The sequence below is a fragment of the Ceratotherium simum genome, chromosome 10, assembly GCF_057802395.1.
Source record: "Ceratotherium simum simum isolate JZ-2026a chromosome 10, ASM5780239v1, whole genome shotgun sequence".
In the NCBI taxonomy this organism is placed as follows: Eukaryota; Metazoa; Chordata; class Mammalia; order Perissodactyla; family Rhinocerotidae; genus Ceratotherium; species Ceratotherium simum.
The window spans coordinates 469,978-485,467 of NC_141909.1; the positions used below are offsets into that span (position 1 = coordinate 469,978).

Here is a 15,490-nt window from a genome sequence, read left to right on the forward strand (position 1 = left end):
CGTGCGGAGGTCGCCGCATCCCGATGACCTGCGTCCCAGAGACCAGTCTTTCATCTTCTCGGCGAAAACCGGCTCGCGCGCCCGGCGGCTGGTGGGAACCGGCGCGGCCAGGAGGCCAGTCCCGCCCGGCCACGCGCCCCGCCCGGACCCGCCCCCAGCCCCCCCTCCGACTCCTCTGCCGCGCCCCCGCCCCCGCCCCCGCCGCGCGCCCCGCCCAGACCCGGCGAAGCGCGGCCGAGGTGCCGCCGCGGCTGCCGCGGAGATGTGACCTTCAGAGCCGCCTGCACAGGATGACCGGAGCCACCGCCCCGCGGCGCCCGCGGCTCGCCACGGCGTCCCGGGCGCTCTGACCGCGCGCGCCCCCGGCTCCCGGCCCCGGTCCTCGTCCCGGCCCCGCCATGCCGCCGCCCGGGCCCGCCGCCGCCCTGGGCACCGCGCTGCTGCTGCTCCTGCTGGCCTCCGAGTCCGCGCACAGTGAGTACCGCGCGGGGCCGCGGCGCGGGCTGAGGCGGGAGACGCCCCCGCCCAAAAGACCCGGCCACCTCCGGGGTGTCAGGGGCGCGCCGGTGCCCGGCCCCGTGTGCCCCGGCCCCGCCGCCGCAGCATCCCCGGGTCCGCGGCTGGGAGGACGGAGCTGCGGGGCCGGGTTGACGGCGTGTCCCTGCTCTCTCCCCGCCTCCGGCAGCCGTGATGCTGCGGGCGCGCGAGGCGGCGCAGTTTCTGCGGCCCAGGCAGCGCCGCGCCTACCAGGTCTTCGAGGAGGCCAAGCAGGGCCACCTGGAGAGGGAGTGCATCGAGGAGCTGTGCAGCCAGGAGGAGGCCCGGGAGGTGTTCGAGAACGACCCCGAGACGGTGAGCGCGCGGGGAGGTGGGAGGTGTGCGCGCGGCGCCCCGGGATTCCGCGGCTGGGCGGGACCGGGATGCGGCATTCGGGCAGCCAGGTCACCTGGAGCGCTGTCTCTGCAGCACCGCATTTCTGGGGACATCCGTCGGTGCGCGCGGGTGGGGAGCCCCGGGTTTCCTCTGCACCTCAGACTTCCCTTCCCTCAGTCTGCGGCGCGTCCTTCATGTGGGGGACCGGGCTGCAGGTCACACCCAGAACCCTTAATAGGCAGGCGTTGCGTTCAGGAACGGTGGAAGGGCAAGGCCATAGGTACCGGACCCTGGGCCCACCCTCAAGCCTCCTCCAAGCCTTTTGAGCCCCAGTTTTCCTGGTGACCCCAGGTGCTCCGTGAACTGGGGGGGAGAGGCAGGTGTTTGAGTGGGGTCCTGTTGGGACCCTGCAGTTGTCTTCCGGCAGCAGGCCTCTGGAGGCGGCCGCTTCAAAGGAAATGCGCAACAGAGGACACCCCCACCGGCATGAAATAGAGGCGGTTTTAAAATGTAAAAGAAACACAATGGTTGAAAAACCCAGCTTCCTCCCTCACCTCCGCTTTAGCTGGACTGGAGGGGAGGGGTGGGGCTGCCCGAGCTCCTGATCCTCATCTGGAGGAGTTGGGAGATGTGACAGCTGGAATCGCCGCGGCAGGTCCCGAGGTGTGACTGCAGGAACAGCGCTGGAAGGCGTCTGTGGGGGCGCGCGGGCAGGGGCGTCTGGAGGAAAGCAAGGAAGAGCCGGCGCCCGGGTGCGTGTGCAGCCTCTTTCAGCGAGGTGCTCTTTTAGAATCGGCTGGCGAATTCAGGAGCCTGACCGGCTGGCTCAGGACACTTTTCTGTTAATAATGTCCTTGGAGAATGTGGTGTGGCCGGGCAGCCTCCGCAGGGAGCAGCCCAAGTGTGGACTCAGCGTCTGCGCAGGAACTGTGCCATCTTGAGGGAGGGGAGCCGCGTCTTGAGAACGTTCGCGGTGGGTGGGACCGGTGGGAGCCTGGATGTCTGCCTGTCCCGGGGCAGATGACTCTGGAAAGCAGGCATGACAGAAAGGGGGTGGATTTACCTCCAGTCATTTTAAACAGTGAGGTCACAGTGATTTCACAGCTGTTTTTGGTTCTACCAGAATTTTTCTTTTAAAGCATTCTGCTGGGATGAAATACGCATCGCACGCAGTGAACGAATGGTTCTGTGTGACCATGTAGGCTTTTCTTTTGACTGGTATTTCTGGTTGGTTGACTCGATAGTCCTTTTAGGTCCCCTTTCTGAAGCAGGCTCGGAAATATGGACTGCCACTGTGCGGTCTTGGCGCAGCTGTGGCTGCTGTGACCAGGCCTTCTCCCCCGGCCCCGTGACACATGGTTTCCATCCTGCTGTGTGGAGCAGCTTTCTCGGCCTTTCTGGCCTCCCTGTTTTCTCCTTTCGTTCATAATTAAGCCTGGTGGCCCCGTGAATCGTGCCTCTGCAGAGCACTTCTGAAGGTCTTAGTGGAGGGCTGGCCTGGCTGCCCAAGGTCACTGCCTGGCCGCGCGGTTGTGACAGGTGCCATGCTCTCCAACCTCAAGCCTAACCTGGAATGTTAGCTTGGACAGAGTGTGGGCTGGGGCTTGCCGATGACAAGAGTTGAGAGCACGAAGACCACCATGCACCCCACCTGCCCCTACCCACCCAGGACGGACAGGCCAGGACCTGGCCTTTCCTCGCTGCGTGGACAGACTGTGCTCTAACCACTGTGCCACTCTTCCCAGAACGTTAATCTTCTCTCTGGTTTTAACTGTTTTTATGTTTTAATTATAACTTTATTTACAAGTATGTGAAATGAAGACAGAAAAGGAGGAAAGTGCTCATGATCCCATAACTTTAACACAACCTCCGTCCTTCCTGCATGTTTCTGCGAGGGGCCTCCCGCATTCCCTCAATGTCCTGGCCCCCCTCCCGTCTGAGGCACAGCCAGTTGCTCTAACGCTGGGAGCGTCCTCGCTCACAGTCGGCCCATGGGGAGTTTGCAAACTCCTTTTCACATCAAAGCCACCCATAATTTTCCAGAATTCTGTTCTCCTTCCCAACCCCTATTGCCAAATAGTGATAACATCTTCTCCTTTATTTGTCAGTTTCCCAAGGTGGACCAGCCACTTATGTCTCTTCCCCCGTGTCAGCTGGACTGCAAGCCTTCATGTGCATCTTGTGTAGACCATTGTGTGGACCCAACTATTGTGTAGACTGTTGTGTCGACGGTTGTGTAGACCATTTGCTTCATTGTCTGGATTTGGCCCTTGGCTTGTTTTCCTTTTCCTGGAGAGGCAGTGTGGACAGCTGGGAAGAACCAGGTTAGGGTCAGGGTTAGGGGTAGGGGTTAGGTGTTAGGGGTAGGGGTTAGGATTAGAGGTTAGGGTTAGAGTTAGGGATTAGGGTTGGGGGTAGGGGGTAGGGTTAGTGTTGGGGTTATGGTTAGAGGTTAGAGTTAGGGATTAGGATTAGAGACAGGGTTAGAGGTTAGAATTATGAGTTAGAGTTAGTGGTTAGGAGTTAGGGTCACGGTTTGGGGATAGAGGTTAGAGGGTTATGGTTAGGAGTTATGGAGCTGGTTTGAGTCCCAGCTCTGCTCTCATTAGGGTTAGGTTCAGGGTTGCAGGTTAGGGTTAGGAATTATGGGGCTGGTTGGAGTCTTAGCACTCCTTGGGCTGAGGTCCCGACCAACTGAAGTGGCTGCCTGTAGGAAATACCTGTTCCCTGCAGTCCCCTCTGGGGCTGGTCCGTCCTGCCTCTGCCTTGCAGTCCGCCGGGTCAGGGTACTGGAAGTGGCCGGTTTCTCCTTGTGTCTCGTTCAGTTGTCATCCCACCTGCCTGGCCCAGCTCTGCCTTGTGGGGCGTTTGCAGCCCTGCTCTTTCCTGCTGGCAGAAAAGGCAGTGCTGGCGCCCGCTCTGATTCCTGGGGCTCCGGGGGCCCTGGCAGAGGAAGTCCCGGGGTGGAGCTGGCTGGGCTCGGGCGCCTGGAGCCAACTTCTGGGCTGCAATCCCTCCCGGAGCTTGACGGTCTCACCGTGTGCTGGCTGTTCCCCGGGGGTCTTCCTGCCTGATCGGGGTCCTTCCACACTGGACTGTCTTCCTCTGTCTTAGGGAGAAGGCACCTGACCGTCAAGGCTCTCCGCCTCTTGGCAGGTGGCTGTTAGCCTCACTCACCTCTGCTGGAAAGGGAGCCCTGGCCGCCTTCCTGACCCCCAGTGTCCTCCGGCTTCCCTCTTGGGGGCAGGTGGCCTCCCCCCATTCTTTCGGCTCCCATGGGAGTGTCCCAGGTCCCATAGTTGCTTCTGCTGATGGCCTGTCCCTCGTCTGCAGGGCCTAGGCTCCTCATCTTGTTTCCGTGTATCGTTGGTGTGTCTTCCCTGCTTTTCCTCCTGTGGCTCCTCATTCAAGCGACCCTGGGCGTGAACCCCTAGTCCTCTTTGCTTCTATTCTCCTGAGCTCTCTCCCAGTTCTCCCCACACCAGCCCAGCAGCTGCCTTTCTACCTCAGTCCTTTAAGGCAGCAGGTTCCAGACGCGGGACACCTCAGTAATTGCCCTTTGCCGCCAGGGAGGATTTTATCCCAGCCCGGCCTGCTCGGATATGTTTCACACCTCGCGGCATCTGGGTCCCTGCCAGGCAGCTGACCCACGGCCTGGGCCTGTCTTTAGGAAGACAATTCCGGGCCATAGTTCCGCCAGAATTACCCCACCACCTTGTGTAATTTGAGATACAAACAACAATACTCGCAATGCAGCCCAGGGCTTCACAGCAGAGGTGCTGACAGCCGGCCTGTGCTCTAGCTGGTTGGTGTTCATCCATCCTGTCTCTGTCTTTGTCTCTCTGTCTGTCTGTTTCTCTGTCTCTGTTTCTCTCTTCTTTCTATCTCTGTCTCTCTCTCCCATCTCTCTCCCCCCACCCCCCAATCCTCCAGTCCCCCCTCCAGCTCAGTCAGACGTGGGGGGACCCAGTGGTGGTGCTGGGTTGTCTACTAGGAGGGTTTTGGGGTGCAGTCAGTTTCAAAGCCGCACGCTGCTGCTGGCCTCGTCTTGAACTGCATCTGTCCTCCAAGGACACGTGTCTTCCTGAGGTCCCAGGTTCTCTGGGGACAGTTTGGGGAGGGGCTCCCCTCAGAGGTGAAAGCTCCTCCCTCAAGTTGTCCATTGTTGGGACAGCCTAAGGGGTCTCGTGGGGGCAGAAGTGGGGTCCCAGCAGGGGGCTGGGGAGGGAGGAGGAGGGGGACCACCTCATCACCCCAGTGACTTGCCTCTGCAATGCAGGTCCCTGGCCAGGGAGGTGATGCCCTGGCTGTGACCTTCAGGACAGTACCTGCTGCCCACCTGCCCCCCACGTTGACACACTCAGACACACACACATGCACACACACAGACGTGCACATGCACACACTCTTCTCTTGTGACTTGGGGGTCCATTGAGAATTGGGACCAGGCACCCCTGCCCCGCACAGGCATGGCCCAGCTCCTTCCTCGGGGTTCTCTCCGCACGCTCCGGAAGCATCTCACCCTAGGGACATGGCTCCTGCTCCCCCTGACCCTGCGGCTGCGGCCTTCCCTGCTGGGCTGTCACGCTGGCTGCAGGGGCTGGGTTCTCTGAATTGTCGTTTGACCGGTTGTGCTTCTCCAGAGTCAGCTCCTGCAGAGGTTGCAGATGGCTGGTTAGACCAGGGCCAGCGCCTAGGCCCCCAGCACCCAGGCCGGCCGCTCCCCTCGGGGGACCTTGAGCCAGGGACAGGCTCTGCCCGCTACTCCCTCCCTTGCCCGTGCACCTGCATATCTGTCTGTTTTGACCCCAGGAGTCTGCAGGGACACAGAGCCGGGCTCTCCAGCGTAGGAACAGGCCAGGCCCTGTAAATCACGCCTCGTCCTCACCAGTGGGCTCAATCTCTGCAAAAACCAATTAAAGGCATTTTGAAAAACACTGAACGTCTGCCTTTGTTATTTAGGAACAAAACAGCCTTTTAAGAAGCTGATGCTTGTGGCCTGTTCTTGAGATTCCAAGTAGCTTGGCCGGAACATTCCAGACACTTCCCAGGTGGTGCTGCCCCAGCAGCACTGGCAGGTGTCCGATTTCTTCATGCTTCGTTTTCCCGGTTTGTCTAGGGTCAGACCCGAGCTGCCTCTGTGAGGCACGAGTGCGTCGCGGTTTGCGGGTTGGTGTTGGATGTTGGAAACGCCTCCTCAGTGGTCGTGACAGTCCAGCGACTTCGCTGTCACCTGCTGCGTGGCCTGTGAACTCTGACCCCGACAGGGTGCAGTTCATGGGAAGTGTCAGAGTAATGTTCAAGAGGAGCTGACAGTGGGAGAAGCGGGTGATCAGTTCCGAGTTTCCCCCTGAGGAAGGCCCAGATCTGCTCTGATGGCGGGAGTAACAATATGCTCCAAGAGCAAGAAACTCGTTAGCATCCTGCTTGTTAATATCATACTTGTTTCCTCAGACTTGTATCTTTTTTCAAATTGTAGCTGAAATTTGTTTCTTCCTGGTGTTAGTGCCATGATAATAAAGTACCTTTTTTTCCACATCTGTCCCCCAAACCTGCCATCTAGACCAGTTTTGTGAGGCCTTCTCCTGGAACGGTGCGCTCCGTGGAAGTCGCACAGCTGGGCTCTGCCGCCGGGGGGACGGGCTTTGCCGGTCACTGCTGTGTCCGCTGGCTCTGCCGCACAGGGGCCCCCCAAGGCCAGGCTGGGACCGCCGCCCAGGACAGCCGACGTGATTGGCGCCTGCAGGTGCAGCCCCTCAGGGGACCCTCTGGTGTGGACGTGCGTGTCTTTAGTGCGATGCTTCAGCATGAAACAGAGAACCTGTCAGGAGGCTGTTGCTGGAGGCTGTCGGGCTGGGGGCTTGTGCTTCCCGCCGGCCCTGGTGGGCAGCTGACTGACTCCTCAAGTTCAAAGGACCCGCTGTGTGTGACGCAGGAACCGCCCAGGTTGGCACCGAGTGCTCATGGCAGCTGTGTCATTGGAGTCTGAGTCACTCCTTGTACCATCATGCGTGTCCCGTGCCGACGGGCAGCAAGACTCCTCACGTCCACACCGCGGTTTAGCGTGGACCCCAAGAGGCACCAGAGTGCACTTGACTCCCCTTCCTGAGCCAGGAACAAACAAGAATTTTGCAGTAGTGTTTGTCGCAGAATCCTGGAATGTCATGGGGCGAGAGCGTCGGCATCCTCTCGTTCTCGGCGCTCGTGAAGCCGAGGCCAGGAACGCGTGGGGACAAGTCCTGGTCAGCTCTCTAGTGGGAGGACTTGGACAGAGACGAGGTCCCCAGGCTGAAGTGATGAGACCTCTCGAAGGTGAGTGTGGGTCCAGGGGAAGTGTCTGCACCGCCGGCTGTACGGTGCCTCCTGGAGAAACCACCTTTGCCCAGAGGCCGTCGGAGCCCACGCTGGTTTAACCACGAAGTCGATGACCCTGTGCTCGTCAGTAGTCTACTTCTCTCTTTTGCCTGAAGGGGAAATATGTTGTTTTTGTTTTTCCCAAAGAAACATAAAAAGAGGAGCATAACCTTCATTTGTGACCTGGGCGTGTCGTCTGCGGTGCTGGCCAGCTTTGCTGAAGCAGCCTCATCCCAGCCGGCCGTCCAGGGTGAAGGAGGCAAGCGGGTGGTCCAGGCCTGCAGGGTGGGCACCGGCCAGGCTTCCCTCCGCGCCTTCCTCCTCTTTTCCCTCCTCCCCCCTTCTCCTCCCTCAGTCTGGCTTCTTTCCTCCTTCCCACTTGGGTCAGTGCTGTCCCGACCTTTCAGGCCTTGGCTTCAAGTCCACAGTCCCGCTGCTCCTCCCGCCCCCCACCGCCTGTGACCGGTGGCTGCCCTAAGGCCTCCTCCTGCAGCGTCTCCTGGTCATCGCCTCCATTACCGCCGCGGCCACCCCTGCCCACGTGACATTCCGTCCTGTCTGCACAGCTCCCTGACCAGCCTCCGTCCCCGTTGGCGCTGCTGGACGGCTGAGCACAGTGTCTCCCCCACAGCTCAGTGGGTCCTGTCCAGCACCTAGGGCCACACAGCCCCCTTCCCTGCCCCGACCTCCTGGATGTCCAGCCCTGTCCCTCTGCTGCCCCCGAGCTCAGGGATGAATGGGTTCTACTTGCCCGCACCCTGGAGGCGTGGTATCTGTGTCCAGCAGATGGACAAGGTTTGAACCTCCGCCTGGCTGGAGCTCTCCGAGTCCCGGCCACCGCATGTCAGGTGGAGCCGTAGCGCTGGGCTGCGTGGCTGCGAGGACAAGCAGGCAAAGGAAGGTGCAGCTTTTCCTCATCACTGCATAAGCACAGACTGACAGTCCGGGGCTCAGAAGCCCAACATGGGTCTCACGGGGCTGCTTCCTTGTGGAAGCTCCAGGGAGAATACGCTCCCACCTTTTCCAGCTTCTAGAAGCACCGCCTTCCCTGGCTCTTCTCGGCCCCTCCTCCACGGTCAAGCCAGCGAGGTGGGCAGTTCTTTCCTCCCTGTTGTTCCTGGTTCTCTGCCTTCCTCTCCACATTTGAGGACCCAGTGGTCGCAGTGGGCCACCCAACAACCGGGAGAGCTGCCCCCTCTCAAGGTCAGCCAACAGCAGCCTGACCCGCTTTGCCACGTAGCCTGCCGCATGCACAGGTCCCGTGGAGGAGGACATGGACGTCTTCGGGCCGTTCTTCTTCCACCAGCGGGTACGTGGGGGGCGTAGCACGGTGCCGGCACGTAGAAGCCCTCTGTGCAGCACGGCCGTGGTTTGGTTCACAGAGGTAGATCTCGTTCCCCACTGAGAAGGTGGCCGGCCTGGCAGGCAGGGCCCATCGCCCGCCCACAGCAGCCGAGGGCCAGGCTGCTTCCTGCTCCCACCTGTGTGCATGTCCCATCTGCCCGGGGGCACGAGCGCTGCCCATGGCGTCGAGAACCAAGGCGTGTGCTGAGCAAAGCTGCTAACCAGCCCGCTGCGGAGATGGAGAGCTGGCAGGCCTCTGCCAGGAGAGCACGTTAGTGCAGGAAGAGCCGTTTGAAGTGGATCCACTCACAACACATCAGATTACACAGGAAACCAAGAGCTCATCTTGAGAAATGAAACTGTAAATCATAAAAACAAATTTATTTCATCTCATGCTTTATAAAATCTGTATTATGAATGCAATTAGCCACTAAATTTTTAAAACAAAAAATCATTGGGGCCGGCCTGGTGGCCTACCGGTTAAGTTCATGCACTCCACTTCCACTGCCCGGGGTTCAAGAGTTCGGATCCCGGGCACAGACCTACGCACCGCTTGTCAAGCCATGCGGAGACGGCATCCCATATAAAGTAGAGGAAGATGGGCACAGATGTTAGCCCAGGGCCAATCTCCTCCAGGAAAAAGGAGGATTGGCAACATGTTAGTTCAGGGCTGATCTTCCTCACCAAAAACAAACAAAAACCAAAGAAACGTTGAAGTGAGAGTTTGGGGGGAGCAGGGCATGATTTTTCCAAAACAATAATGATTTTTGGAAAGCCAGCATTCTTCTTACCATAAATAGAGATATTATTTTTGCAAGCAGTGTTAACGGCTTCATCCGTGTCCCGGCCTTTCTCATCCTCACATCCTCGGGTGGTTCTCCTCTGAAGCGGGCGTCCTGTGATGCTTTCTTTTCTCTTGTGGGTGATTGCCTGAACCCTTGTTTATCAACCCCTTTGCCGTGGGTGTTTCCAAAACATTCTCACTGATTCGAAATCCTGACTCTTAATCGGTTTATAATCTTACTTTGCAGGTGATTACAAGTTTATTTGAAGTACTTTGTCAAATTCAGCCAGCCTTGTGTTTTCAGCCTCATAAATTTGAAAAATGCAAACAATAGTAGTTTAAATGAGATAGAAGTTTATTTCTTTCTCATGTAACAGGTGGGAGACTGGCTGACTAGGGCTGCTCAGTGGTGCTCAGGGACTCACATTACCTATTTGTGCTCCGCTCTACTGGTGCGTGGCCTTCGTCTCCAAGGCCTCCTCTCACACTGGGCAAGATGCTGGAGCACCAGCCATCACATCTGCACTCCAGCAAGGAGGATGTAGAATCAAAGCCCCGCCCCCCACCTGTCTTTACTCAGTTTCATGCTCTGCTTCTATCTACTTGGTCAGAATTTAGTCACACGGCCACCCCTAGTTGCAAGGGAGGCTGGGAAGTGTGGTCCTGCAGCTGGTATGCTGCAGCCTTAAATAAATCCAGAGTCCTGTCACTGAGGACGGAGGGAGAGCTGGGGGCCTGGGCGGCAGCTACGGATCTCACTGTGGGGAGAGGTCTTTGGGAGCAAGCCTGTCTTATGAGGTTAGTCCCCATGAGTATGTTTGCGCCCTGCGGTGGACTCCATCAGTAGCCGCGTCAGAGAGTCTGTCCACGGGGTCTTTTCCGCGGCTCACGCGGCCCTGCTGTGCCTTTCGGTCCGGTTCCTGGTGGAGGGACCAGGCCCCGTTCCCTGCCGCATGCCCCACGTGGGGCCTCGTGCAGTCACCGTCTTTGCAGCCTGGCCGTCCCTCGAGGGCTCGGCTCAGCGCCTCCTCGAAGCAGCTGTGGTGACCCGGTGGCCACAGCCGGCGAGAGGCAGGTGACAGGCAGTGCAGAGGGACAGTGCTGGAATGGTGCCGATCGCGGCAAGCGTGGTCAGGTCTCCAGGCCCCCGAGAGCTGCTGCTGCCCCGTCGGCGCCCTGGGCATCCAGAAGAGCATCAGCTGCCCTAGTCAGAAGTGTTCCGGTTTTGTCCTAAAACTGGTCGAGAAGGACCTGGAGAACTTGGCTTTCTTGTGGGCCATAGCCGCCCCCAGGGACCCCGCTGGTCCAGGCCCCTGTCCCTGTCCCGCCGGCGCATGTCGGGTGCGGGGGGATGGCCAAGGGGGACGGCGGGGTGTGTGCAGCTGCGGAATCACACCGCACAGACCATGCAGAGCTGCGGCCGGCCCCTGGGGCCAGTGACGGCTGCTCCCGGCTTTCCTCCCTGCGGCCGGTGAGAAACCCTGGGTTTTGTTCAGCAGGAGCTCCAACAGCAAGCTACACTTCAGGGTCTGAGGAAGGAGGAGGAGCACAGCGGCCGTGTGCGGCGTCCCTGGGGCTTGCCTCCCTTGCACGGCTGGCCGGCTGGCTGGGGTCCTCTGGGCTGTGGCTGGGCGGGGGCCTCCGGGAGGCCCCGTCCTGGGAAGCGCCCGGCGAGGGCGCTGATATCCTTGTTCCCTACAGTTTTGTGCAGCAGGCACCTGGTTTAGAGACTCAGGAGGAAAGGAAGAAGGGTTTTGTACGGACCATGTTGGGTAACGCCGGCCTCGGGGTTAGGTCCGTCAGGGCTCGTGGGCGGGACTGAGGGGGCCTGGGAGTCTCCTGAAGGGCCGTGGGGAAGACGGTGAGACACAGATGTGAGCTCCTCAGGCTCTTGGGAAGCAAACCAGCCATGACGGCAGCTCCAGCCGGCGTGACTCTGAAGTCAGGTTTGCCAGCAAGACGACGTTGTGTGGTTAGTAAATTTTTTCGATCGTTCCCTTTGGAAAACATCTCACACACGTATCGTGTCAGTAAGCAAAGTTGCTGCTGTGCCCGGTCTCAGCTGCTTCGTCAAATAACATAGAGATTTTTGGAAACAAAACGTAGCGCAGTTATTAATTAAAGGAAGTAATAAATTCTTAGCTTACTGTTTGAAAAATAACCACTTGTTATGTATGACTCCCTGTTATAGCATCTAAATCTGGGTAAAAGTCTTAGATATTCCACGCCAAAAAGATTTATGCACAGCGGACACTGATGTGCTTGCAAAGCAGTCCCCACGTTCGTTGGCATGTCAACGTCTGTCGGCAGGGCCGGGAGGGGCCTTCCTATGTCACTCTCGAGTCGAAGGCGGGAGCTGAGGACAGCTGTGCAGAAGGCGAGTGGCAGCGTCAGGCTGGGAGCTGTGTTTAAATCCAATGGTTCACCCCGTCCCTGCAGGGCGTCGCCGGCCTCTGAGGAGCTCAGAGTTAACATACACTTGGAGTGCCCAAGTTCTAGAACTTTCCGAACTTCACACAGTCCTTGTTCATATGCTTCGTCCTCATGCTCTGAGTTCATGCTCTGAGCTCAGGTCACGTTTCCGTCTTGATAACATACGTTCTGACAGACAGCTTGTGTGGTTTTTTACCCTTTTTGGAAGGCGGATCTCTCTCTGAGCATCGAGATTGATAGAAAGACCACCAAAATCCCTCGCCCCGTAGCAGGGGAGGCCCAGGGAAAGAACCCCACAGGGTGGCCCTTGGAGGGGATTCCGGGGCTGCGGGCCAGGCAGGCTGCCCAGCAACGAGGTTTGCCCAAGGCCCCAAGGAGCTGGGGCTCAGACCCTCCCGCCCCATGGTGGGGGTGCGGGGGGTGGTGGGTCGAGTGCCCGCAGTGACCCAGCCCGGAGCAGGGTGGGCAGTGTGGGCAGCTCCCTGCTGCTCTTGCCCTTTGCCGTGTGGGGGCTGTGGGTGGTTGTCGGGGCACAGACCCTGCGGGGCAGACAGGGTCCTGGTGGTCAGCACAGGCGGAGGCCGGTGGGAAGTTCTGTCTGCAAACCAGAATTTTCAAGGATTTCACCAGCTACCTGTGTGTCCTCCCCTGCTTTCCTCTTGTTAGTGAGGCGACCGTTTGGTGACAGATAATAGGGGAGCAAAGACGGAGGAGGTCGGTTCATGAAACACTTTCTTGTAGTTTCATAGCAAATTAGACCCACGTGGACCAAACCTGCCCTTGGGCTCAGCTCCCCGAAAGTGCTTCCGGCAGGTTCCCGCATTTCCAAACCCGCAGGGAACAGGAGCGCAGCGGGACGACATCTGAGGAGTTGGTGACGCTCAACTCTGTTTACACGGGGATGTCATCCAGCAGGTGGGCTCCCAGCCAAGACCAGCGCCAGGTACCCGGGAGCCGGGTGTTCTCCTGCGGATGGGCGACAGACAGGATGCGCGCGTCACAGTGGCACTTGCCTCTGGGCGGTCCTGCCAGTGATGGTGACAACTGTGGAGTGCACTCACCTGCACAGCACCCAGCTGCCGCCTGGAAGGGCAGGGCCCTTGGAGTGAACGGCAGAAGGAAAGCTGGGTAAATCTCAGTTAATAATAGGGATCTAAGTTTGAAAAGTGCATTGGCAGTTTGTGAGCTTGAGGAGCCTTGGGACTAATGCTTCCCTATTTGAAGGAGATAAGCTGAGAGCGTTGATTTAGATTTTCCTCCCAGGGTGCTTATCTAGGATGTAGATAAAGTGGAGAATCCAGAGCTTCCTCCAGCTCAGAGAAACCTATAGGACCTTGTGTTTGCCTGCTTTTCCATCCAGCCATCCATTCACAGATTCATTCTTCCATCCCTCCATCCACCCTCCATCCATCCATCATCCATCCATCCCTCCATCCATCCATCCCTCCGTCCATCCATCCATCTGTCCATCCCTCCATCCCTCCATCTGTCCATCCATCCATCCATCCATCTGTCCATCCATCCATCATCCATCCATCCCTCCATCCATCCATCCCTCCATCCCTCCATCCATCCATCCATCCCTCCGTCCATCCATTCATCTGTCCATCCCTCCATCCATCCATCCATCTGTCCATCCATCCTTCCATTCGTCCATCCATCCCTCCCTCCATCCTTCCATCCCTCCATCCATCCATCCATCCATTCATTCCTCCATCCATCCATCCCTCCATCCATCCGTCCACATGTTCAGCAATGGCTCCTGCAGGCCTTCTGGGGTTGGTCAGCACCAGGCTGGGTGCTGGGCAGATGGATGCTGTCCTTCTCTCCTGGACAACAGCTCACGGTTTAGTGGCCTGGGGTTTTGCTCACTTCTTGCTGTCTTTAGCTGTTTAAGTAAAGTGGAGGCAAACCCCGAGGAAAATGATTGCAGGTGACAAATGGCTCCACATCCAGCAGGGTAGGTCTGCCCCATCATGGCCTGTCTGTTGGCCGCTCCCACCCACCGGCTCACACAACCACATTCGCAGGCCTTGCTGTTGGTGGGGTTGAGAAGAAACAGGGTAAGTTCGTAGGTAACAGATCCCTGGGTCTGTACTGGGGCCTCTCTGAGGTCCCTGTGGATCTCCTGGGTGCTGCTCATGAGCATCACCAGCCCTAGGCCTCAGGCCAAGGTTTACAGCTGAACAACCCGTGGTGCAGGTGGGACCCTGTGTCCACGGCGATTCCACAGGTCTCACTCTCTGGCCGGGACCCTGACGGACAGCAGGAAGTGACTCTTTGTCTTGGGAGAGCAGGGAGCAGGAGGTGTGTCTGTCTCAGCTTTGCTCTATTCGGGTTTAACCACCTCCCTGGGTCACCGGGCCGACCAGCGCGTGCTCCGCCCTTCCCCCCAGAGAAATCAAACACACAAATTGGGATAAACTGTCACCAGGCTTGACCTGCAGTTTCCCGGGGATGTGGTCAGCTGAGGGGAGAGGAGCATGGTTTTTCTATTAATATTGCTTTTTCACAATGGACTCATTATTAAAACTTATCACATATAAGTCTTAACTAGCGTGGTTTGAACAATGAAATACCCCTTTCTGGAAGGCTGTGCCAATGCAAACATGTGTGGGATCGGGCCCCTCACTCACGGTTCCTGGTTGTTTTCCGTCCTTTCCGGGTCGAGTCTTGGCTTCCACGGCTGCAGCCCACCAGCCCCGTCAGCGTCAGGGGTCGCAGGTGCCGTCGAAAGCCCTTTCCAGCTTCGAGACACAGTGAAAGCCCCAGCCCGTCCTGAGCCTCGATCTCCTCCTCTGTGACGATGGGTTAAGTAAAAGGCCTTCCTTCGAGGTGGTTGTGAGGATTAAACAAAGTGACGTGAAAACACAGAATCACACCAGCTTGCAGTGGACACCCGGCATCTAGCGGCTGCCATCCCTGCGTCACTTGGTTCTGTTAGGAGAAGATTTAGGGCCACACTGCTCTGTGACCGACCTGACGGAGTCAGAGTGCATGGTGGGGGCTCCTTCAACCAGCCCGCAGCCCGGAGTCCGGCCAGAGGAAGAGGCTCCTGAAGACCCCCAGCTGGGCCTGCTGCTGGCGGTCAGGATGGGAGTTCTGTTGTTCAACAGCCCCCTTGGACGTTTCGGCCTCTTAATTCGCCTTCAAGACATGGAGACTTCCGTTCATGTGCATGTTTTGTGCCATCTCAGCTGATCAACAGCCAGGGTTGTGGTTGGACCCTCTGTGGCTCTTACGATTGCAAGACGCCCTCAGCATAACCACCGGGAAACTTTGAAAAAATAAAGATTTATTACTCACAGGACCTAGAAATCACACAGCACACCCGCACCACACAGCGAGGTCCGAGGTCACAGGGAGAGAGAGGAAAGCGAGGGCCTGGGGTCCTGCTTTTATGGGGTTGGGGGTGCCTAGGATTTCGAGGGCTCACTCTTCATCGGTGAATTTAAAAGTAAGTGCAGGAATTTAAAGTGCAAGAAGAGAGAAAAACAAGTGGCCCAAATGGTCAGCTATGGAAATCAACCAGGATCCCTAAAGCAAAGGGGCTCTGTGGGGAGGCGGCTTGGCTCTTCATCGAGAGCGGCCACGGGGTGTCTGGTGGAGATGGCCCTCGTGAGGTGGACACTCCAGGCACTCGCCTTACAAAAAAGAGAGATAACCAACACCGTCAGGGTCTATGCTGCGGCCTCAGGCCGC

General features: G+C 58.1%; 1 protein-coding gene across 1 annotated transcript in view; it reads left to right on the forward strand.

Annotated features, from left to right (window-relative positions):
• The first annotated feature begins 266 nt into the window (after positions 1-266).
• The window catches only part of GAS6 (growth arrest specific 6), a 41,652-nt gene continuing 26,428 nt past the window's right edge, over positions 267-15,490 (forward strand). Inside the window, exons 1-2 of the mRNA XM_004423191.3 lie at positions 267-474; positions 686-852. Of these exons, the coding sequence (XP_004423248.2) occupies positions 399-474; positions 686-852 (243 nt within the window). The 5' untranslated portion in view covers positions 267-398. The remainder of the gene's footprint in view (positions 475-685; positions 853-15,490) is intronic.